Below are 26,408 nucleotides of genomic sequence, written 5' to 3'. Positions count from 1 at the left end.
TGCTGGCTAAGGCTAAGCGTAAATTTGGTAAGATTGTAATTCACGTCGGCAGTAATGACACCCGGTTACGCCAATCGGAGGTCACTAAAATTAACATTAAATCGGTGTGTAACTTTGCAAAAACAATGTCGGACTCTGTAGTTTTCTCTGGGCCTCTCCCCAATCAGACCGGGAGTGACATGTTTAGCCGCATGTTCTCCCTGAATTGCTGGCTGTCTGAGTGGTGTCCAAAAAATGAGGTGGGCTTCATAGATAATTGGCAAAGCTTCTGGGGAAAACCTGGTCTTGTTAGGAGAGACGGCATCCATCCCACTTTGGATGGAGCAGCTCTCATTTCTAGAAATCTGGCCAATTTTCTTAAATCCTCCAAACCGTGACTATCCAGGGTTGGGACCAGGAAGCAGAGTTGTAGTCTTACACACCTCTCTGCAGCTTCTCTCCCCCTGCCATCCCCTCATTACCCCATCCCCGTAGAGACGGTGCCTGCTTCCAGACTACCAATAACCAGCAAAAATCTATTTAAGCATAAAAATTCAAAAAGAAAAAATAATATAGCACCTTCAACTGCACCACAGACTAAAACAGTTAAATGTGGTCTATTAAACATTAGGTCTCTCTCTTCTAAGTCCCTGTTGGTAAATGATATAATAATTGATCAACATATTGATTTATTCTGCCTTACAGAAACCTGGTTACAGCAGGATGAATATGTTAGTTTAAATGAGTCAACACCCCCGAGTCACACTAACTGTCAGAATGCTCGTAGCACGGGCCGGGGCGGAGGATTAGCAGCAATCTTCCATTCCAGCTTATTAATTAATCAAAAACCCAGACAGAGCTTTAATTCATTTGAAAGCTTGACTCTTAGTCTTGTCCATCCAAATTGGAAGTCCCAAAAACCAGTTTTATTTGTTATTATCTATCGTCCACGTGGTCGTTACTGTGAGTTTCTCTGTGAATTTTCAGACCTTTTGTCTGACTTAGTGCTTAGCTCAGATAAGATAATTATAGTGGGCGATTTTAACATCCACACAGATGCTGAGAATGACAGCCTCAACACTGCATTTAATCTATTATTAGACTCTATTGGCTTTGCTCAAAAAGTAAATGAGTCCACCCACCACTTTAATCATATCTTAGATCTTGTTCTGACTTATGGTATGGAAATAGAAGACTTAACAGTATTCCCTGAAAACTCCCTTCTGTCTGATCATTTCTTAATAACATTTACATTTACTCTGATGGACTACCCAGCAGTGGGGAATAAGTTTCATTACACTAGAAGTCTTTCAGAAAGCTCTGTAACTAGGTTTAAGGATATGATTCCTTCTTTATGTTCTCTAATGCCATATACCAACACAGTGCAGAGTAGCTACCTAAACTCTGTAAGTGAGATAGAGTATCTCGTCAATAGTTTTACATCCTCATTGAAGACAACTTTGGATGCTGTAGCTCCTCTAAAAACGAGAGCTTTAAATCAGAAGTGCCTGACTCCGTGGTATAACTCACAAACTCGTAGCTTAAAGCAGATAACCCGTACGTTGGAGAGGAAATGGCGTCTCACTAATTTAGAAGATCTTCACTTAGCCTGGAAAAAGAGTCTGTTGCTCTATAAAAAAGCCCTCCGTAAAGCTAGGACATCTTTCTACTCATCACTAATTGAAGAAAATAAGAACAACCCCAGGTTTCTTTTCAGCACTGTAGCCAGGCTGACAGAGTCAGAGCTCTATTGAGCTGAGTATTCCATTAACTTTAACTAGTAATGACTTCATGACTTTCTTTGCTAACAAAATTTTAACTATTAGAGAAAAAATTACTCATAACCATCCCAAAGACGTATCGTTATCTTTGGTTGCTTTCAGTGATGCCGGTATTTGGTTAGACTCTTTCTCTCCGATTGTTCTGTCTGAGTTATTTTCATTAGTTACTTCATCCAAACCATCAACATGTTTATTAGACCCCATTCCTACCAGGCTGCTCAAGGAAGCCCTACCATTATTTAATGCTTCGATCTTAAATATGATCAATCTATCTTTGTTAGTTGGCTATGTACCACAGGCTTTTAAGGTGGCAGTAATTAAACCATTACTTAAAAAGCCATCACTTGACCCAGCTATCTTAGCTAATTATAGGCCAATCTCCAACCTTCCTTTTCTCTCAAAAATTCTTGAAAGGGTAGTTGTAAAACAGCTAACTGATCATCTGCAGAGGAATGGTCTATTTGAAGAGTTTCAGTCAGGTTTTAGAATTCATCATAGTACAGAAACAGCATTAGTGAAGGTTACAAATGATCTTCTTATGGCCTCGGACAGTGGACTCATCTCTGTGCTTGTTCTGTTAGACCTCAGTGCTGCTTTTGATACTGTTGACCATAAAATTTTATTACAGAGATTAGAGCATGCCATAGGTATTAAAGGCACTGCGCTGCGGTGGTTTGAATCATATTTGTCTAATAGATTACAATTTGTTCATGTAAATGGGGAATCTTCTTCACAGACTAAAGTTAATTATGGAGTTCCACAAGGTTCTGTGCTAGGACCAATTTTATTCACTTTATACATGCTTCCCTTAGGCAGTATTATTAGACAGTATTGCTTAAATTTTCATTGTTACGCAGATGATACCCAGCTTTATCTATCCATGAAGCCAGAGGACACACACCAATTAGCTAAACTGCAGGATTGTCTTACAGACATAAAGACATGGATGACCTCTAATTTCCTGCTTTTAAACTCAGATAAAACTGAAGTTATTGTACTTGGCCCCACAAATCTTAGAAACATGGTGTCTAACCAGATCCTTACTCTGGATGGCATTACCCTGACCTCTAGTAATACTGTGAGAAATCTTGGAGTCATTTTTGATCAGGATATGTCATTCAAAGCGCATATTAAACAAATATGTAGGACTGCTTTTTTGCATTTACGCAATATCTCTAAAATCAGAAAGGTCTTGTCTCAGAGTGATGCTGAAAAACTAATTCATGCATTTATTTCCTCTAGGCTGGACTATTGTAATTCATTATTATCAGGTTGTCCTAAAAGTTCCCTAAAAAGCCTTCAGTTAATTCAAAATGCTGCAGCTAGAGTACTGACGGGGACTAGAAGGAGAGAGCATATCTCACCCATATTGGCCTCTCTTCATTGGCTTCCTGTTAATTCTAGAATAGAATTTAAAATTCTTCTTCTTACTTATAAGGTTTTGAATAATCAGGTCCCATCTTATCTTAGGGACCTCATAGTACCATATCACCCCAATAGAGCGCTTCGCTCTCAGACTGCAGGCTTACTTGTAGTTCCTAGGGTTTGTAAGAGTAGAATGGGAGGCAGAGCCTTCAGCTTTCAGGCTCCTCTCCTGTGGAACCAGCTCCCAATTCAGATCAGGGAGACAGACACCCTCTCTACTTTTAAGATTAGGCTTAAAACTTTCCTTTTTGCTAAAGCTTATAGTTAGGGCTGGATCAGGTGACCCTGAACCATCCCTTAGTTATGCTGCTATAGACGTAGACTGCTGGGGGGTTCCCATGATGCACTGTTTCTTTCTCTTTTTGCTCTGTATGCACCACTCTGCATTTAATCATTAGTGATTGATCTCTGCTCCCCTTCACAGCATGTCTTTTTCCTGGTTTTCTCCCTCAGCCCCAACCAGTCCCAGCAGAAGACTGCCCCTCCCTGAGCCTGGTTCTGCTGGAGGTTTCTTCCTGTTAAAAGGGAGTTTTTCCTTCCCACTGTAGCCAAGTGCTTGCTCACAGGGGGTCGTTTTGACCGTTGGGGTTTTACATAATTATTGTATGGCCTTGCCTTACAATATAAAGCGCCTTGGGGCAACTGTTTGTTGTGATTTGGCGCTATATAAAAAAATTGATTGATTGAATTGATTGATTGATATGTATATATGTATATATGTGTATATGTATATATATGTATATGTGTATATGTATATGTATATAATTCTCACCATTGGCTGTTTCTCAAATCTGCTGTGCCAGACTTAGCAGCAGCCGTTAGCCTCGTGCACTCAGCCTCCTCCTCCTCCTCTCTTCTACAGAAGTGGCTGTGTGTCCTCTGCAGCGTGAATGTTTTTGTTAAGGAGATGAGGGTTCACGACCTGGCCATACCACCAGTCACATTCAATTTTAAAGCACAGCTGGCCAAGGCCACCTCCACACACAAAGCGCGAGGGGGCCCGTCCATTTACACTTACGAAGGTTATGCAATTTGGCAGCGTTTTTAAAAAACATGAGTGAGCATGGAGTGGTGAGTGGAGCTCAATTCTGTGCACAGATAGAGAAGCCGTCATTTTGCAGGCGTGGGTCACAGTGACAGGACAGGGTTAAAGCCTGCAGTGCTCACTGGTGTATAAATGGAGTGGAACAATAACATAATTCCCCTTGGGCGTAATGTTTGCTTTGGAGCGGCAACCTTGTAGCACTCCAAAAGTCCTTAATCCTATTACTTGCATTCCAATTGAATTTGACTCAAGGAGAATTTTTTTTTTTCCAGCAGAGGTATAATAACTTAAAAAAAAAAAAAAACACTAACATTGCTGAACCTTATTACTTGAAAACCTTGAACTTTTTGGATGTGTGAGCATCTTCTTTAAAAGTCATGTTCTCCTCCGTTTTTCTTTCTCCCTTTCAGATTGTGTGTACATTGAGAGTCGGAGGCCAAACACACCCTATTTCATTTGTAGCATTCAGGATTTCAAGTTGGTGAGTAACAGTTTGCATCCTCACACTGGAAGCTACTCATTCTCTGTTCATATCTTAAAAACTTCCGTTGTTCCAGTGACATACCAGACGTAATCAGGGTCATGGCTGCCTATACACGATTGTTCCATGTAACTATTGAGACGTGCATACTATGTGGAGATTGATAACCCATTGAACACTAGTCATGGTCAAATAAAATGAGTTTTTCTTTGTTTGGAGGTGGGGGGGCTCTGAGAATCAGGCTGGAATATTGACTGGTTTTGCTTGTGTAATAATGCTTGTAATGGAAATAAAGTCGTTTGTCGGAGCATTAAATTGATTAAATGAAAGCGATCTTAACCACTTTGGATTTGCATAGATTATTTCTTTTAATGTCCGAAAGAAGCTAATTTACGTCTTCTGCCGAATAAATAATGAAATTGTTTTTAATTTGCTGGTGAGACTGGCTGATTTATCAGGTTTCTGTGGTTTGATTAAGCAATGCTTCTTTTTTCAGCGAAAAGGCAATTAAATCTATGACAGGTTTATCTGTGCCCATCCTGGTGCAGTATGTAGCACTACTCAAACACATTCTGAGTCCATCCCTCTCTAACAGCTGCCCATTTATCCTGCAGACTTTTTGTAAAGTAATGTACAATCTCGAAAAGTGGAGTGAAACTTTTTTCAGAGTTGGATTGCTTTAGACTTTGGAAGGTGGCATTTAACAAATACAAAATGATGTCATGATCTGTGAAATTTATCTTGCAGCTGAAAGTGATTTTTAAGTGGTTATTTTGGTGTAATATAGAGGGCAAATCATTTCTGTGTGTTACTTGAATGGGCAGCCGCTCCCCGAATATGAAAATAATAAAAACATTTTTGTTTGTTTGTTTTTGCAAAGTGGAGCAGCATCAAAGTCTGAAGGGGCAGCCATTGCAAGTGTTTTAAGTCTAAAGCCCCTTTCACATTGGCGTATTCGTAGAGCTGCTCATTGTGGCGTATCGTCTACTCTGAGTTGAGCAGCTCTACGCCCACTTTTAGCAGCTCTACGTCGTGTTTTTTCTCCCTACGCAGCAGTATGTTGAGGGCTACGCGCGTAGGACAGAAGAAATTAAGCATATTTAATTTTCTTCGGCGTAAGAAAGCATAGAGAGCTGAACGCAGTTTTAAGCAGGTCTGCGCAGCACAGTGTTACTGCATGCAAGTCTGTGCAACACGGCGCTCCTGTTGTTGTTGTTTATTTGGCTGCTCACGGTTTTTGTTTGGGATCGTTCAGGTCTGATCAAATCAACGGACCTGATTGGAGCAACCAGAGGTTTAAAAGTTTAACGAGCAGCTTTTCATTCACGACAGCCTTTACCACAGCCAGACTCAGCAGCATCTGTACACAATGAAAGTGATCCACCAAGACAGAGAAAAAAAACAAAACAAAAAAACAATAACATGCTTTTGGAGGGCAGTATGCATTTTCAGAGGCCCGACATTCATGCCCAGTCGCCCAAAATGACAGATATTCACCCTCGTTAGATATATTCGCCCAAGTTAGACAAGGGTGAATATCTGTCATTTTGGATGACTGGGCATGGACAGAGGGACTCTGAAAATGCATACCACAAGACAACAGCATGTTATTTGCATTATTATCACTTTATACTGAGATACACAACACGTAACACGTACATAAAAAGTTGGCTCACTTTAACTTCTGTCATGTCGGCTGGTGCGCGCTGCTCTCCAAATTCAGCAGTGCGTCCTCATCAAGCTGGCTGCTTTGGCTGCTGTTCATTGTCGTACTGTCCATGAGAAAATCATCCGGAATATCCATATTGGGACCAGCACACACTTCTCGCCTTTTTATCTTATCCTCTGCGGACAGTTTTTTTTTTCCCCTCTGCGGACAGTTCTTGGGCTGCGTGCTATGACGTCATTTGTTTGCGCACAGCGTAAACAAATATAGCCAGGTAGCGTCGACGTAAATCTACGATACCGGCCTAGCAACGCCTCGGTAAAGTGATAATAATGTTAAATGACTGTTTTTGAGCCGCACCACACCTGCAGTAGAGAACAGAGTGCACTTCCACGGAGGCAGAAAATAGCATTGAACTGGTTTAATAGCGGCATGGTACACGCGACGGTGTGCACACATTAAAAAGCGAACACACGCAGCTGCAAGTATGAAACGAACACGGAAAAAGGCTGAGTACGCGCGCATTTCGGGCGTATTTAAATGAACCACAACACAGCAATACGCAGCTCTACGAATACGCCAGTGTGAAAGGGGCTTTAGTGGAAAGCTCGGTGGTGGTGGGTGGGGGGGGGGGGTTAAGTAATGGCTGCCAGTAGGCAGAGTGATGATGGGAGGTTAACACAGAGGCCACACACACAAGGTGAAAATGTACGTGCACATAGAAGTGCCTCAAATGTCCACCAACTAAGACACAAAAAGAGACAACCACAGTCAGTACTAATGCATTACTGCAGTATACAGTGAAACTAGCAGAGACACCGTGCATCCGAAAAGTATTCACAGCACTTCACTTTTTCCAGTTTTTTATGTTATGGCCTCAATCCAACATGGATGTAATTCATTTTTTCCTGTCAAAACTCTACACACAATACCCCATAATGACAGTGTGAAAAAGTTTAGGTTTTTGCAAATTTATGAGAAATTAAAAAAAAAAAAAAAAAGCTAAAAACTTATGTACACAAGTATTGACAGTCTTTGCCATGAAGTGCAAAATTGCACTCAAGTGCACCCTGTTTCCACTGGTCATCCTAGAGATGTTTCTACAGCTTAGTTGGAGTCCACCTGGGGTAAATTCAGTTGATTGGACATGATTTGGAGACACACACCTGGCTACATATAAGGTCCCACAGTTGACAGTCAGAGCACAAACAAGCATGAAGTCAAAGGAATTGTCTGTAGACCTCCGAGACAGGATTGTCTCAAGTCACAAATCTGAGGAAGGGTATGGAAACATTTCTGCTGTTTTGAAGGTCCTAGTGGCCCCCAGATGAAAGCAATGTACAGAGACATCCTGGATGAAAACCTGTTCCAGAGCGCTCTTGACCTCAGCAGTACATGGACCCTAAGCACACAGCCAAGATATCAAAGGAGTGGCTTCAGTACAACTCTGTGAATGTCCTTGAGTGGCCCAGACCTGAATCTGATTGAACATCTCTGGAGAGATCTGAAAATGTCTGTGCACTTGACGCTCCACATCCAATCTGATGGAGCTTGAGAGGTGCTGCAAAGAAGAATGAGTAAAACTGAGCAAAGAGAGGTGCACCAATCTTGTGGTATCATATTCACGAAGACTTGAGGCTGTAACTGCTGCCAAAGGTGCATCAACAAAGTATTGAGCAAAGGGTAAATACTTATTTACATGTGATTTCTTAGTTTTTTTTATTTTTAATACATTTGAGAAAAATTTTTCACATCATCATTATGGGTTGTTGTGAGTAGAATTTTGAGGGGAAAAAATAATTTACTCCATTTTGGAATAAGGCTGTAACATAACAAAATGTGTAAAAAGTTGAAGTGCTGTGAATACTTTCCGGATGCACTGTAAACGCATCTAATGAAAACACTTAGCAATGCAATGCTCAGTGTTGCTGCAGAAAGTTGGATAATTATTCCCAATGGAATTTGACTGATTACTTCACTCATCACTGGATCCAGCAGTTGATGAAAGAGCCAAAGTGGCACCATTTGTAGGGATGCACGTGGTGACGTGACATTATGTATTAGCCAGATGCATTCAATACCGATAACTAATTCTTGTGTACCCTGTAGTGCAGCAGCACGCCATGCGTTCCTTTGACTTGGATTTTACATGGTCAGTGTAGATCCAGTCTATTGGGCTGAACAAAAGATATGTAAAAAACATTAGAATTTAGCAACAGAAAAAAGTTAAAATAACCCAAATGCAGTACTGTGGTTTAATTGTATGAGCCCTTTTTTTCTTTCTTTTTTTTGAGAACAGGGAAAACTGCCTCCCTCCTCACCTTATTGGTTCTCATGCTGTATAAACATTGATAATTTCAATATTTGTTTGTGCTTTTGGCAGATCTGCTTATATCCATAACTGATTTTTATTACATATGGGACAAAAGGTCTCAAAAATTACTGAGAGCCCCCCGTTAGCTGGAGTTTCTACACTCCCACCCCAACAAAGGAAGTAATAATTAAAAAAAAAACCTTATGCAACAGTGTGTGCTTTAGTGGGCCTGTTTCCATTAACAAGATAAAAGACTGTAATGTGGAGTCATGCACACTCTAGTTGATGAGATATAAAAGATGTATGAAGTTTGCCAGTCAGTGGACTTTCTTCTTCTCTGGCTGATGAAGTGCCTTATTACTTTGTCTCATGGGGGCTGTATCAGCAATTCAAACCCATGTTACACAAAGTGAATGTGATGGTGTCTTGTAAAAAGTAACTGGATTTCAATGCAACGTCATAAACCTCCTGGAAGTTTAAAAAAAAAAAAAAGGAAGAAAGACAGAAAGAAAATTGTACAGATATAAAAATAATGTTGTGTGTAAAATACTCCAGTCAGAAAGGCAGACTCTTGAGTTTTCTTTAGTTATATTCCTTGGAGTGTAGGGTGATGGCGAAATATTTGGGTGTGCATCTGTCCCTTAGAAAACATGCATTCAACTCAATTCGTTGCATCTCTTTGTGTCGACTTTCATTTTCCAAGAAAAATTAGATTAAGGAAAAATGACATTGCTTACCTTTTAAAAATGCATATTCCATAAAAAGAGCAAGGACTTTCTTCGGGTTTTTACTACTTTGCTGCAGCAGGCTAGCACACCCTCAGCTCCCCTTTTGTTCAACACTGGGGGGCAGCATCACATACAGTAGCAGAAAGTGCCGTGTAGAAAAAGCCCAGATGAAGAAGCCAGCTATTTTTAGATAGCTAGCACAGCATAAATAGCAAAAAATATCTTTCCCCTTTCTCAAACACAAGGACAGGATTAACAAAGTGTCGGACATGTTGATTTTATTTTTACCTTGCAGGCTAAGTTAGCATTCCTTGACCAATCCCGCGTGAGCCTTGCTGGCCTTTGATTTTTTCCTAGAGTTTGAAGATGCGGAAATGAAAGTGTAACAGCTGAACTCAGCCCATTCGATGTTGTCGTTTCTTTTGATACTGGTGAATTGTTGCATGAATACAAAATACAGCACAAGCCGTTTAGTTGCACTTTGATTTTACAAGGCAAAATTTGGAGTCTAGCAGAGCTCTCAGTACCCAGTACAATACTGATATATTGTGTATTGGTCCGGCTTCGTAACCACAGATCAACAGGACCAGCACACAGGGGTGGGGCAGCAATGCTCATTGTATGGATATTGCAGCGTGTGATTGATGAAAACCTGAAATTGATTTTTTTTTTCCTCCCTCTCTGCCTTGAAAATAAATTGGGAGAGATAAAAATGAATTAATATGGGAATGTGCACTGAAAAATTAGACTTTTGGTCATCCTGCTGCCAGCCTAGAAGCAGATCTCAGGTCAGTTGTGGTTGCTTCCAGAGCACAGGACCAAAGCGGCTAAAAAGTAAAATCCTTCTGCGGGTTCAGAACACATTTTTGGTTTCATCATAGAACCAGAGCAGCATGACCTGAGAGGTCTGATTGGCTTGCAGTCATCATTGATGTATTGACGAGCCATATCAATAAAAGCTTTATAGACAGTCAGTGGTATTTTGAAGCTAATTGCACTGTGAGCCAACGAAGTGATTAAGTACTGAGTTGTGTGTGATCAAACGGGTGATTTTTAAGGTGAGCCGCTGTTCTTGTAGAGGACAAACCAGACCCCGTTGCAGCAGGATGTTAATCGGATTGATTCTAGAGTGCGGAGCACGGCAGCAACCCTACCTCGTGCGCACGTGCACACACAAAAAACACAGCAAAAAAAAAAAAAAGCACCCCACAACTGCAACTTGACTTAGAGGTCAAACACAGGTAATCATCCAGGGGGCGGGAGGGCACGTGAATCCTGGTGTCTGTGAGCTGACCTCTGTCTCACTCTCTGTCTCTCACTCACTGTTGACCCCCCCCCCCCCCCGCACCCCTCCAATCCATCTGTAATTAATGAACAGCCATCTGCGTGCTTGTATGTGTTTGAACAGACTTTCACCCATGTCTTCCTATGTCAAAACAACAAGCCCCACTGATTCTCTAAACAATTACAGCCGCACACACCTCCCCCCTTTTTTTCTTCCCCCAGCAAGCTCACTTTGTTGTCAGGCAACCGATTACAAGTGTTTAGCACTGCGCCAGTTACATTTCAAACTCATAATCTTTATTTAGAAGACCACACGCGAGGAGAAATGTGAAGATGTGAGCTGGTTTGGTTTGTCGCAGTCACCCTTCACTCAGAATTGGGACGCAGACTTTTGCCTTTGGGTATGTGTGTGTGTGTGAGTGTGTGTGTGTGTGTGTGTGTGTGTGGGGGGGGGGGGGGGGGGGATTCATCCAGCCTGATCTGTCCACCACTCACTGGTTTTCTGTGGTATGTAACAGTCACTTTAATCTCATTTCCTTCTTTTCCCACAATATATTGAAAGGAAGAGACAACAGTCAACTGGGGAACCTGTAACCGAGCCGCGCTTTAGATGTCAGATCGTTTCTTTATTTCCTCTTCTGCCTCTTCTGTCTTCAGCCCCGTGTTTTTCCTTGGTGCACAAGTTATTGATCAATCACCCCTCTCTGTGTGCGTGCGTGCGTGCGTGCGTGCGTGTGCTTTGTCAGGGGGAATTTTTATTGGTCTTCAACTAAACAGCCTCATCACTGTCATCCCTCTTGCACCCCCCTGTTTCTCTCTATCTCTTCCCTCCATTTTTTTTAGACGGTTACGGTCTCATTCGCATGCTTTATCTAATGACCTGCGAATCCAATTAGTGGTGTGTAGAAATCATGAATGCCGCCATCAATCTCGTCTGTGTGGTGAAGAACGTGTAGCAGCGCACATCTCTCGTCGCATCCATTTTCCTTGGTCTCTTCGAGTAGGTTCAGATGACACTTTTCGATTAGGCACGGTGCATGTACTGTATATTTGCTTTTGAGCTTCCCTGGTGCTTCTGTACACAGATGCACACAGAGAAAATGTCAGCCGGTAAGACTTTATGCAAAAGGGGAGGAAGAAAATCCAATGTGCAGCATTATTGGGGTCGTTGAGGACTTGAAGGACGATCATTGTTTACTCAGCAGTGACAACCATGAGGCCAGCTATGATCTGTGTGACATATTGATCCACCCATATAGATTTCATTCTCCTGCCACCCTCCTAAAATGTCTGCCTGGATACAGCCCTAACCAGTCGGAGCCCGTTTGAACCGTCTGAGTTACTCAACAAAATTGAAAGTAGGAGGATGGATTAAAATGCAACCCCCTACACACCATGGTTATGTGTTGTAGAGGATCAATTGTTTGTTTGTGTGCGTGTGTGTGTGCGTGCGCACTAGGGATAGACGATAATCGTCTGGGCCGATGGTCAGCATCGGCTGATAATCAGTCTATCTCATGGGCAGGGCCAATGAACGGCCAATAATTAGCCTAGCTGGTAATCAGTCTATCCCTAGTGTGCATGTGCACTTGCGTATTTATTAGGGGTAGGAAATTAAAAGTTTTAATTTTGTATGAATATTCAAAAGCATGAACATATTAAATAAAATGTAACTAATTGGTTATGGAAACCATTGGGTTCAGTATCTTTGTAGTAGAAGAATTGACCTTGACTCTGCTGATGATGCCGTGATGTTTGTAGGATGCTGTAATTGCAGCACTCAGAATGTGCAGGTTTGCAGTCCAGATTCTCAATAATGTCCCAGACTCTGCCATCAGAAGGTCATCTGTATGTGGCCAAACTGTCAAACTTGCGAAGATGTTCAATTATCTCAGCAGTGTTGTTTATGTTTCTGGGTCCTTGGCCTTTGAGACGGTGAGACGCTTAAGAAGCACTTATGGAGTCATGAGGTCACTGCAGAGGTGTTTGCCGATGCTTTGATTGGAGAACAGAGGTCCAAGTCTATAGGGTGATGACGATGTCCTTGGTACTAGGTCTTAGGGGAGTCTTTAGATACCTTTGGAGTGACTTGGTTCCTTAGCGAGATTCAGCGGATTTGCACCATTTGGATTGTGAAGGAACACTGGTTCCAACATTTTGTCTGTGTGGCGCATTTCTCTGGGCATGATCTGTCATGCATGTGTCTTACTGTTGAGGACCCCAGAAATTGGGAAAGGCCAAGGGGATGCCCACTTTTCACCAGGCTGTAGCAGATGGATGACTACATTGAACATGTCCAGTTGGACCAGTTGTCTGTCTGTGTGGTTACCATTCGGGACCTTAAGGCGATTCCGGAGTATGTCGGGTAACCAGCACATGCTTTCTGACTTGGCCTCACCTGAAATGAATGATCAAATTTGCCCTTATAGCTCTTCATAGTGTAGCATTTTGTATTCCCAGAGGATAATTGAAAAGTGCCCAGTGTCACAACACACTTAATGAAGAGTGGAAACGACACTCCTTTCTTACCTGTGCATTAAAGGGCAGATCAGTATTACCTTTCTAAAAAAGTCATGTATAATGTAAGATTTTGGTACAGATTGTGTTCTGTTGTAACGTACACCTGTGAGGAACACGTTTTAAAAAGAAACATCACAGTGTATTCAGTGAGTCTGAGCTAAATTTGGCACTTAAAATGCCGTCCGTGCGGAATCGAGACAGCAGCACAGTAGGAGCACTTAAATAGAAACAGGAATCACCAATTCATGATGTGATTGTAGTTCTTTCTAGTTTACTCACAACTTCCCTCTTTTTGGGTAACTTAAAGAATCTTGATGTTGTGGTTGTGTCTGAACTGACTAGATGCTCCGTCCGTCTGTCTGTCTGTCTGTTCACATGACCAGCTGAAGTGATCTGCATCTGGCCACAGATTAAGTTAAAATAGTCAAAATGTACTTTCGTTGTGTTGACTCATAGTTTGGCGATTTCATGTGTGAGCACGTTTATAATTATAGATTTTACAGTGGAAGTTTAATATCTAATTACATTGCAGATGAATGTTGGAATGTGTTGTTTAGCAAATAATTGGCATTCTGTGGTGAAAAATGTAAAGTGGAGCTGAAGTGAAAAGACTGTTTATCTGTTTGTGAGAGTCTGTTAAGACTCAAATGAATAATGTTTATTGCAGCAAGATAAGATTTATAATTGATAAGCAGATACATTTGGAAATTATGTAAAATTGAGGGAAAATGTTCATTGAGGCGTATAATGCTGTTATTAAAATCTGCTGTTTTTGTTAGTTTTTAATATTGTCATCCTATATAGAAAAAAATGGTAATATTAAATCATCATTTCCAAAAAGGCATGACTTGTTTTTGTTTTCTCTCTTTCTCTTTTTTGGGCCTCGTAGGTTCGTTGCAGTCTTTCTGTGCAAAAAAAAAAAAAAAAACCCAGATAACAGACAAACAGATTAAAAGCTGTTAGTGCCAACTTTTGGTGTGATGTATTTCATGCAATTCAACGTATTTATGAAATTTATGTCATTGACGAGCCATTCCAGCCCCTAGGCCTTTCATCATAATTACTATATTGATTTATTCTAAGATATGTGCACATGGTCTGATCATTTTTCTGACCTTGAGTGTTTACACGGGTTTGTTTAGATAAAAATGTCAGACGTGATGCCAGGATAAACATTGTTTTCACTACTGTCGTATAGCTCGTGAGCATTATTTTTCCCCACACCGTCTAAGGCGAATGAACAGAAAAGGAATTACATAGAAACATTTTTTTTTCACCTTCGGCCGCACTGCTGTCATCTCCTCTTTGCGGGTGTGGCTCAGGCTGCTCAGTCTCATACACACACACACACACACACACACACACACACACACACACACACACACACACACACACACACACACACACAGAGCAACAGTAAAACAGGTGCAGAAACATGTGCAGATAATGTGTTGACTGCAAAATCACGACCGCAGTGTTTGTAAAAATAAGTCTGAATGTACTTTAAATCCATCCACAGATCTGCTACTGTGGTGATGTTTTAGGTTGAAACTGAATGAGCACAACAAGAACCTGCTGATGTGGATGAGCCAGTATGTTCACTGTTTGTTTGGAAGACTTCCATAGGTTTCCCACATTCCACTTCCGATGTGTGAATAATATTAAGAATGAGGAGCTCATTGCTCTTTAAAGGGATGCATTTGTGTTAAGATGGAGAATTAATCGGTTGTCAGTTATTTCTCAGACAATATTTCCGTAACATCCAGCAGATTAACAAAACCAGGTTTTTTTAGGGGGGGAGAAAGTGTCAGATTTAATTCAAATGTTTTAATTCATGCCTTTTGTAGAAAAAGAGGGCGTGGTCAGTCTGAAATCAGGTCAACTGCAACACACAATGAAAGTAATTTTAAAACAGGCACAGAAATTTCTCTTCCAGGCAAATTTTCTGTATCGAGGATTTTTTTTATGGCTAAGATGAGTCGATTTCCTCACAAAGTCGCTTCTCTGCCAGTTGGCGCTGTAACACCTGCGTACACAGACGTCCGTAAGCGTGTTGCTGTGAGCGGAGAGCGTGAGGCAGTTAGTGGACTGAACAATCTGCAGCCCGATCCACCCCGTGACCCGAGATTCAACAATCTCCTTTCATACCTCTGTTGTCTCCTGTGTCTCTTTTTCTCCTTCTCTCTTTCTCATCTATCTCTCTCAGCACATCATCCCCACTTTATCTGCTGTCACTCACCCACCACCTTCCCTCCTCCCATCCCATGTATTGCTCATTGTGTCCATGCCCTCGACATTCATTGACACCCCCCCCCCGCTTGTATCTAACCTCATTTGCTGTTATTGGCCAAGTCAGCTGTGTTCGATGCCCCCTCTCTCCTTCCACCTCCCCACCACTGCTTTCTCCCAGCATCCCTCTCTCTGCCTCCTTTCTGCTAATGGACTGATTGCAGCGTTTGTCCCTCCGGGAATATGGGACTTAAGAGCCCAGTATGCCCCCCCCACACACACACACACACGTGCAGCCTCTTTCACCATTACCAGTATATACACGTGCACACATCTCTACAGCTGTATCTCTGCTTAAGGACATTTAATTAGATGCCGTGTACAATGCAATTATCTTGCCAGCAGTCCGGCTCATACGTTGCAGACCTGATCAGAGAGAGCATATCTCACCCGTGTTGGCCTCCCTTCATTGGCTTCCTGTTAATGCTAGAATAGAATTTAAAATTCTTCTTCTTACTTATAAGGTTTTGAATAATCAGGTCCCATCTTATCTTAGGGACCTCATAGTACCATATTACCCCATTAGAGCGCTTCGCTCTCAGACTGCGGGCTTACTTGTAGTTCCTAGGGTTTGTAAGAGTAGAATGGGAGGCAGAGCCTTCAGCTTTCAGGCTCCTCTCCTGTGGAACCAGCTCCCAATTCAGATCAGGGAGACAGATACCCTCTCTACTTTTAAGATTAGGCTTAAAACTTTCCTTTTCGCTAAGGCTTATAGTTAGGGCTGGATCGGGTGACCCTGGACCATCCCTTGGTTATGTTGCTTTAGACGTAGACTGTGTTTCATAATTATTGTATGGCCTTGCCTTGCAATGTGGAGCGCCTTGGGGCAACTGTTTGTTGTGATTTGGCGCTATACAAGAAAAAAGTTGATTGATTGATTGATTGATCAGATTAACAGGAAGAGGGATTTTCTTTGTCACACAGCCAGTGCAATATGTGTACGTTTCATGCACCGGGTTTTATTTTGTATCCATCATCTTGGTGTCTGTGATGAATAAAACCATCTCTCAAGGTTGAGTGTGTCCTGTTAGCGCTGCAGGATGCACGCAAGCAAATTAGTGATAATCTGTGCACACACACGTCTGTCCATCCAAAACATGCTGTGATGGAGTGTGTTTACACAGGGTTCCTCTTACTGTCAAATAAGATGTGCATGCATGTATTACTGAAGGTAATTGATGTGCATCAGTCTAATTGATGAGATGTGTGGAAACAGTAGGTCTGTCTGTTAGGGGAAATTAATTGCCTATAAACCTTATCTCCTATTGATTAGTGTTTGGCCCTATGTCTTACGCTACAGCATTTATACAGGAAGTCCGACTTTGCCACTGTGAAATCTCTAAGGACACAGCTGTCTGATTAGGCTTCTCTCGCTCGTCTCATTGCACAGTCACTCAGTTTTTGAGATCTGCTTACTGCAGACAGATTTTACCCTCCCCCAGACACACACACATGCACACACACCCCAGTGACCAGTGACATATTTTGCCAGAGTGTATCCTACGCCCCAAGTCAAGGATTTCAGACCTCAGCCTTGTGCCATATCTCTTTAATTCACATTTCCTCAGGGAGCTGTCTGCAGACACATCTACTACCATTTTCAACAAGTAATAAACTTATTTATCCAATTACCTAGCTACAGTCGGGTCCATACATATATGGACAGTATCATTTTTGTAATTTTGCCTCTGTACACCACCACAGTGGAGTTGAAATTAAATAATCAAGATCAATCGAGTTGTGTACTTTCAGGTTCAGTTCAAGGGGTTTATCTAAAATATGTCACACAGTACCTCCATTTTCAGAAGCCATAAGTAATTAGACTCACTACCATAATTCAAAATGTAAGCACTTGATCATCACTTTTACAGGCACTTTTCTTTAGAGGAGTCAGGGGATGGATACATGAACATTTCCAAATCACTGACAGTCAGACTAAATCTACATCAGTTACTAAGAAATATTCACAGCGTGTTACTGTAAGGCAAATCTGTCTGGAGTATGCAGTTTTATAAAGTTAAGTGATTGAAGAAGGTAGGGCTGGGTGATATGACCTAAAATTCATATCGGGGTATAAATTGAATCCCTTCACGGTATTGGTATATATCACGATATAAACCTAAGTGCAAAAATAATAAGGGATGTGTTTCTGAATGGGGTTATATAGTCCCTTAGCAAAGCTAAATTGACTTTAAAAAAAAATTAAAACAAAAACAGATATAATGTAGTTTTGAGAACATTTATTGTGCAGATCTCAAAACTCACATTTAAAACTCAGGACTCTATGGTGCAAAATAGTGCAAATGAACACACATTTTTATAACTTAGAATGCAAACATAAATTGTAAATTTCAAAATCATGAACAACTGTAGCAAAAAACATTATATACAACTATTTACGTTAGAATGCAGGAAATGCTTCAGGTGTTTTTTGTACAACTATGTTCATGCAGTAAGATGCCACACAATGAGGAAATGAGACTTTTTGCTCCAGCTTTCTGCAAATACATGCACAAATATGAACATACAATTAAAAAAAAAAACATTGTGGAAATTATTAATCATAATTCATGTTATAGTAGGTCTATTAACAAAATTTAAAAACTGGAATAGAGCTTGAAGTGTGCACTATTTTTTTTTAACCAGCTCCTCCTGCTCCGTAATCTCTGTGCTTGCATCTTACTTACTTACATCCAGTTTTTATTTGTCATCTGCTGCGGGTGTCCCAGGTAGGCAGCAGGTGGCTATGTCTCAGTACTGGCCAGGTTGCAGTCTTTTATGTCAGTCCTCACACATCGGCCCATCAGCGAGCATTATTGTGACTCGTTGGTGGAGTCCAAATCTCTACCGTAGGCCAAATTTATATCATTTATACAGTCTACCACATATAACACACACCCCTAGAAGAAGGAGCTGAGTGAGGGAAGACACCAAGACACCCGTGACAATTCTGAAGGAGTTATGGGAATCTGTGATTGTTATTGGAGAAACTGTTGCTCTCCCAGTCACACGTTCATGGCAGAGTGGTATAGAGAAGAATTTTCACACAAGAAAATGTATCATATTTAACCTCAAGTCTTCCATGTGCCTTCTGGCACACTGGATCTGGAATTTCACTCCTTCTTGTTAAAATCGTTAATTTTCTTGAGAAAGGAGGGAAAAAAAACAACAGCCACCCATTCTGTGTTGGTTATTTGTGTTGAAAAGCTGTAACCACACAACCTTTTCAATCATCATGTAAAAAATTGTGGCAGTCAGTAACGGTTACTTTTTAGACCAAGCAGAGGGGGAAAAAATGGAATCACTCAATTCTGAGGAAAAAATTATGGAATCATGAAAAACAAAAGAACGCTCCAACACATCACTAGTATTTTGTTGCACCACCTCTGGCTTTTATAACAGCTTGCAGTCTCTGAGGCATGGACTTAATGAGTGACAAACCGTACTCTTCATCAATCTGGCTCCAACTTTCTCTGATTGCTGTTGCCAGATCAGCTTTGTATGTTGGAGCCTTGTCATGGACCATTTTCTTCAACTTCCACCAAAGATTTTCAATTGGATTAAGATCTGGACTATTTGCAGGTCATGACATTGACCCTATGTGTCTTTTTGCAAGGAATGTTTTCACAGTTTTTGCTCTATGGCAAGATGCATTATCATCTTGAAAAATGATTTCATCATCCCCAAATATCCTTTCAATTGATGGGATAAGAAAAGTGTCCAAAATATCAACGTAAACTTGTGCATTTATTGATGATGTACTGACAGCCATCTCCCCAGTGCCTTTACATGACATGCAGCCCCATATCATCAATGACTGTGGAAATTTACATGTTCTCTTCAGGCAGTCATCTTTATAAATCTCATTGGAACGACTTTCATCCAGTCATCCACAGTCCACGATTGCTTTTCCTTAAATCAAATCAATTTCATTTATATAGTGCCAAATCGCAACAAACAGTTGCCCCAAGGCGCTTCATATTGTAAGGCAAGGCCATACAATAATTACAGAAAAACCACAACTGTCAAAACAACCCCCTGTGAGCAAGCACTTGGCGACAGTGGGAAGGAAAAACTCCCTTTTAACAGGAAGAAATCTCCAGCAGAACCAGGCTCAGGGAGGGGCAGTCTTCTGCTGGGACTGGTTGGGGCTGAGGGAGAGAACCAGGAAAAAGACATGCTGTGGAGGGGAGCAGAGATCAATCACTAATGATTAAATGCAGAGTGGTGCATACAGAGCAAAAAGAGAAAGAAACACTCAGTGCATCATGGCAAAAACGAAAGTTTTAAGCCTAATCTTAAAAGTAGAGAGAGTGTCTGTCTCCCTGATCTGAATTGGGAGCTGGTTCCACAGGAGAGGAGCCTGAAAGCTGAAGGCTCTGCCTCCCATTCTACTCTTACAAACCCTAGGAACTACAAGTAAGCCTGCAGTCTGAGAGCGAAGCGCTCTATTGGGGTCATATGGGACTATGAGGTCCCTAAGATAAGATGGGACCTGATTATTCAAAACCTTATAAGTAAGAAGAAGAAATTTAAATTCTATTCTAGAATTAACAGGAAGCCAATGAAGAGAGGCTAGTATGGGTTAGATATGCTCTCTCCTTCTAGTCCCCGTTAGTACTCTAGCTGCAGCATTTTGAATTAACTGAAGGCTTTTCAGGGAACTTTTAGGACAACCTGATAATAATGAATTACAATAGTCCAGCCTAGAGGAAATAAATGCATGAATTAGTTTTTCAGCATCACTCTGAGACAAGACCTTTCTAATTTTAGAGATATTGCGCAAATGCAAAAAAGCAGTCCTACATATTTGTTTAATATGCGCATTGAATGACATATCCTGATCAAAAATGACTCCAAGATTTCTCACAGTATTACTAGAGGTCAGGGTAATGCCATCCAGAGTAAGGATCTGGTTAGACACCATGTTTCTAAGATTTGTGGGGCCAAGTACAATAGCTTCAGTTTTATCTGAGTTTAAAAGCAGGAAATTAGAGGTCATCTATATCTTTATGTCTGTAAGACAATCCTGCAGTTTAGCTAATTGGTGTGTGTCCTCTGGCTTCATGGATAGATAAAGCTGGGTATCATCTGCGTAACAATGAAAATTTAAGCAATGTCGTCTAATAATACTGCCTAAGGGAAACATGTATCAAGTGAATAAAATTGGTCCTAGCACAGAACCTTGTGGAACTCCATAATTAACCTTAGTCTGTGAAGAAGATTCCCCATTTACATGAACAAATTGTAATCTATTAGATAAATATGATTCAAACCACCGCAGCGCAGTGCCTTTAATACCTATGGCATGCTCTAATCTCTGTAATAAAATTTTATGGTCAACAGTATCAAAAGCAGCACTGAGGTCTAACAGAACAAGCACAGAGATGAGTCCACTGTCTGAGGCCATAAGAAGATCATTTGTAACCTTCACTAATGCTGTTTCTGTACTATGATGAATTCTAAAACCTGAGTGAAACTCTTCAAATAGACCATTCCTCTGCAGATGATCAGTTAGCTGTTTTACAACTACCCTTTTAAGAATTTTTGAGAGAAAAGGAAGGTTGGAGATTGGTCTATAATTAGCTAAGATAGCTGGGTCAAGTGATGGCTTTTTAAGTAATGGTTTAATTACTGCCACCTTAAAAGCCTGTGGTACATAGCCAACTAATAAAAACAGATTGATCATATTTAAGATCGAAGCATTAATTAATGGTAGGGCTTGCTTGAGCAGCCTGTTAGGAATGGGGTCTAATAGACATGTTGATTGCTTGGAGGAAGTAACTAATGAAAATAACAATCGGAGTGAAAGAGTCTAACCAAATACCGGCATTACTGAAAGCAGCCAAAGAGAACGATATGTCTTTGGGATGGTTATGAGTAATTTTTTCTCTAATAGTTAAAATTTTATTAGCAAAGAAAGTCATGAAGTCATTACTAGTTAAAGTTAAAGGAATACTCGGCTCAATAGAGCTCTGACTCTGTCAGCCTGGCTACAGTGCTGAAAAGAAACCTGGGGTTGTTCTTATTTTCTTCAATTAGTGATGAGTAGTAAGATGTCCTAGCTTTACGGAGGGCTTTTTTATAGAGCAACAGACTCTTTTTCCAGGCTAAGTGAAGATCTTCTAAATTAGTGAGACACCATTTCCTCTCCAGCTTACGGGTTATCTGCTTTAAGCTGCGAGTTTGTGAGTTATACCACAGAGTCAGGCACTTCTGATTTAAGGCTGTCTTTTTCAGAGGAGCTACAGCATCCAAAGTTGTCTTCAGTGAGGATATAAAACTATTGACGAGATAATCTATCTCACTCACAGAGTTTAGGTAGCTACTCTGCCCTGTGTTGGTATATGGCATTGGAGAACATAAAGAAGGAATCATATCCTTAAACCTAGTTACAGCACTTTCTGAAAGACTTCTACTGTAATGAAACTTATTCCCCACTACGGGGTAGTCCATCAGAGTAAATGTAAATGTTATTAAGAAATGATCAGACAGAAGGGGGTTTTCAGGGAATACTGTTAAGTCTTCAATTTCCATACCATAAGTCAGAACAAGATCTAAGGTATGATTAAAGTGGTGGGTGGACTCATTTACATTTTGAGCAAAGCCAATCGAGTCTAACAATAGATTAAATGCAGTGTTGAGGCTGTCATTCTCAGCATCTGTGTGGATGTTAAAATTGCCCACTATAATTATCTTATCTGAGCTAAGCTAAGTCAGACAAAAGGTCTGAAAATTCACAGAGAAACTCACAGTAACGACCAGGTGGACGATAGATAATAACAAATAAAACTGATTTTTGGGACTTCCAATTTGGATGGACAAGACTAAGAGTCAAGCTTTCAAATGAATTAAAGCTCTGTCTGGGTTTTGGATTAATTAATAAGATGGAATGGAAGATTGCTGCTAATCCTCCGCCTCGGCCCATGCTACGAGTGTTGCGTTCTGGCAGTTAGTGTGACTCGGCGGTGTTGACTCATTTAAACTAACATATTCATCCTGCTGTAACCAGGTTTCTGTAAGGAAGAATAAATCAATATGTTGATCAATTATTATATCATTTACTAACAGGGACTTAGAAGAGAGAGATCTAATGTTTAATAGACCACATTTAACTGTTTTAGTCTGTGGTGCAGTTGAAGGTGCTATATTGGCCAGATTTCTAGAAATGAGAGCTGCTCCATCCAAAGTGGGATGGATGCCGTCTCTCCTAACAAGACCAGGTTTTCCCCAGAAGCTTTGCCAATTATCTATGAAGCCCACCTCATTTTTTGGACACCACTCAGACAGCCAGCAATTCAAGGAGAACATGCGGCTAAACATGTCACTCCCGGTCCGATTGGGGAGGGGCCCAGAGAAAACTACAGAGTCCGACATTGTTTTTGCAAACTTACACACAGATTCAATATTAATTTTAGTGATCTCCGATTGGCGTAACCAGGTGTCATTACTGCCGACGTGAATTACAATCTTACCAAATTTACGCTTAGCTTTAGCCAGCAGTTTCAAATTTCCTTCAATGTCGCCTGCTCTGGCCCCCGGAAGACAATTGACTATGGTTGCTGGTGTCGCTAACTTCACATTTCTCAAAACAGAGTCGCCAATAACCAGAGTTTGATCCTCAGCGGGTGTGTCGCCAAGTGGGGAAAAACGGTTAGAGATGTGAACGGGTTGGCGGTGTACATGGGGGTTCTGTTTAGGACTACGCTTCCTCCTCACAGTCACCCAGTCAGCCTGCTTTCCTGGCTGCTGGGGATCTGCCGGGAGGGAACTAACGGCGGCTAAGCTACCTTGGTCCGCACTGACTACAGGGGCCTGGCTAGCTGTAGGATTTTCCAAGGTGCGGAGCTGAGTCTCCAATTCGCCCAGCCTGGCCTCCAAAGCTACGAATAAGCTACACTTATTACAAGTACCATTACTGCTAAAGGAGGCCGAGGAATAACTAAACATTTCACACCCAGAGCAGAAAAGTGCGGGAGAGACAGGAGAAGCCGCCATGCTAAACCGGCTAAGACCTAGTAGCTGCGCTAAGCTAGCGGATTCCTAAAAACACGCAAAGTGAATAATGTGTAAATTATTTAGAGGTGATTCAGCAGAGGGAGTGCTTTAGTTAAGGCACGTGAAGATTACACTGTGAAACAAATCTTTATCTAGTTAACTAGATCAATCTATCTGCGCACATTAAACAGCTAACAGATACAGCAAAACACCGCTGTGCTCCGGAACAGGAAGTGATACAATACCGCAGTGAGAGCCAACCACCAGTAGAGGTTCAACACCAACTCCTTAGCCCATTGTAACCTTGTTTTTTTCTTTTTAGGTGTTAATGATGGCTTTCGTTTAGCTTTTCTGTATGTAAATCCCATTTCCTTTAGGCGGTTTCTTACAGTTCGGTCACAGACGTTGACTCCAGTTTCCTCCCATTCGTTCCTCATTTGTTTTGTTGTGCATTTTTGATTTTTGAGACATATTGCTTTAAGTTTTCTGTCTTGACACTTTGATGTCTTCCTTGGTCTACCAGTATGTTTGCCTTTAACAACCTTCCCATGTTGTTTGTATTTGGTCCAGAGTTTAGACACAGCTGACTGTGAACAACCAACATCTTTTGCAACATTGCGTGATGATTTACCCTCTTTTAAGAGTTTGATAATCCTCTCCTTTGTTTCAATTGACATCTCTCGTGTTGGAGCCATGATTCATGTCAGTCCACTTGGTGCAACAGCTCTCCAAGGTGTGATCACCCCTTTTTAGATGCAGACTAACGAGCAGATCTGATTTGATGCAGGCGTTAGTTTTGGGGATGAAAATGTACAGGGTGATTCCATAATTTATTTCTCAGAATTGAGTGAGTCCATATTTTTTTCCCTCTGCTTGGTCTAAAAAGTAACCGTTACTGACTGCCACAATTATTTTTCCTGATTTCTTATAGTGTTTCTTAAAGCCAGAAAGTTGCCATTTGAAATGACTTTAGTTTTGTGTCATGTCTGTGATCTGCTTTTTTTCTACAAAATTAAACAACTGAATGAACATCCTCCGAGGCCGGTGATTCCATAATTATTACCAGGGGTTGTACATTTCAGTCACATCTTGATTGTTTCACTTCAGGCCCATAATGAAGGCGTATAGAGGCAAAATTACAAAAACGACTTATGAGCCTACGATTTAAATGCCAAAATTCTTCCTGACAGTATCCTCTTGAGCCGTGTTATTAAGAGTGTCAATTGGAGCAAATTAATTTGGCTGAGATCACCTGCTTTTATTTGACAGATACGCTCCCCTCCCCTTCCAGGCGGCTGTGAACAGACACTGAGCATAGGATTTTTTTTTTTAACACCGCTGCTTAGCTGGTATCAGGTGATTCTCTCTATTACGACCATTTTGATTAATGTTTCTGTCTAAGGTATATAACCTCCTCATCCCCCCCTCCTCCCTTCTCTGTCCCCGCACACTTGAAATTTCATTGAAGTAAAGCCATTAGCGCCGTTCTTTGTGATAACATTAAGTCATTTAGCCGAGGTGCTGAGGTCACTAGCTGCAGCAGCTGCTGTTTTCTACAGAGGCGTCTTCTTAAAAGCAGCCACAATCTGCTCCGCTGACAAGCGCCCGTCGTACTCTGGTGTCAGTTTGCAAGCTCGGTGCATTTCTCAAATCAGATGGAGACAGGCACGCATCTCTCAGACAGCTACTGAGCTCCGTGTCTGTTTCGGCAGGCAGGTTAGATTGATTGTCCAAACCAGCACAGGGATGAATAAATAAGGCAATACAAACGGCAAGCTTGAGATAACAACTCCGTTCAGATGCTGCGAGGGGAAGAGTCTTTTCTCCTGTTCCCTCTCTCTCTCTCGCTCTCTGTCTCTCTCTCTGCTTGTGGGTATAAAACCAAGCTACTCCTCAGCTCATGGCCTCTACTTTCCTCCCTATCTTTGTGTTTTCATATTTTTGGGAAGATAACGTTGCTTTGTCTCACCCTCACTGCCCTCTCTGTGCATTAGCTAAATGCTGCTATGGAAACTAGTTGTGCAGCCAATAGGATTATCTCCTTCGCTAGGATAGACAGTGGGAGGGGAGGGAAGTTGAGATGGGCTGAAATCAAAATGGGGTTTTGTGTGTGTGTGTGTGTGTGTGTGTGTGTGTGTGTGTGTGTGTGTGTGTGTGTGTGTGTGTGTGTGTGTGTGTGTGTGTGTGTGTGTGTGTGTGTGTGTGTGTGTGTGTGGTGATTACTTTCTCAGATGGAGAGGGTGCAGACTCTGGACAGGGGTTTGATCAGGGCTGAGGGGCTTATGCAGCGGCTGTAGCATTTTCATAAGACTCTTTAAAAGCTCAATCAATAGCCACCTCTTTGACCCACCGCTGCTAAATTATTCAGTGGAGTTGCATTAGTTGAATTTACATACATGAGGTCGGCTGCGTTTTACATTCAAACACACAAGTGCACGTGTTGTCATGTCTTTTTGACACAACCTTTTTTTTTTTTTCTCTTGCAGAGTTGGTGAAATATTGCTGTTCTTTGTTTTTCTGGCACATCACGAGAGACAATAACTCTTCTGATGTCTTCACTAACATCTGAAGCGAATTCATTGTGCTGCGGCACGAACGGCTACATTTTATCTTTAAAACAGAACAGCAATCAGTTCTATATTCTTCAGCTCCAGCTTTGATGAGGAAGAGAGAAAATAAATGTAGCAGGTACATTTGACACACTTGAAACGTTAAGACAACAGATCCCATTAGTCATATGTCAGAATAATGATGGAGCTGATTTAATTACCTGGCTTTTTCCTTTCAAACTGAAAGTGGTAGACTCCTCTTCATATGGTCGCACGCTAAATCAGAGGATGTAGTTTTCTTTGATGCAGGTTTGCTGCAGTAAGTGCGACAGAATTATAGACAAAGGTC

At 41.3% G+C, this 26,408-nt stretch overlaps 1 protein-coding gene across 3 annotated transcripts in view; it reads left to right on the top strand.

Moving 5' to 3' along the window:
* Positions 1 to 26,408, top strand: part of rerea (arginine-glutamic acid dipeptide (RE) repeats a) — a 353,076-nt gene that overhangs the window by 184,814 nt on the left and 141,854 nt on the right. For all 3 annotated transcript variants that reach the window (XM_034173287.1, XM_034173289.1, XM_034173286.1), the window contains exon 3: positions 4,641 to 4,711. In XM_034173287.1, the coding sequence (XP_034029178.1) occupies positions 4,641 to 4,711 (71 nt within the window). The remainder of the gene's footprint in view (positions 1 to 4,640; positions 4,712 to 26,408) is intronic.

The sequence above is a fragment of the Thalassophryne amazonica genome, chromosome 6 (assembly GCF_902500255.1).
Source record: "Thalassophryne amazonica chromosome 6, fThaAma1.1, whole genome shotgun sequence".
Taxonomy (NCBI): domain Eukaryota; kingdom Metazoa; phylum Chordata; class Actinopteri; order Batrachoidiformes; family Batrachoididae; genus Thalassophryne; species Thalassophryne amazonica.
The sequence above is the reverse complement of the archived record's forward strand: the minus strand, read 5'-3'. Positions and strand labels throughout refer to the sequence as shown.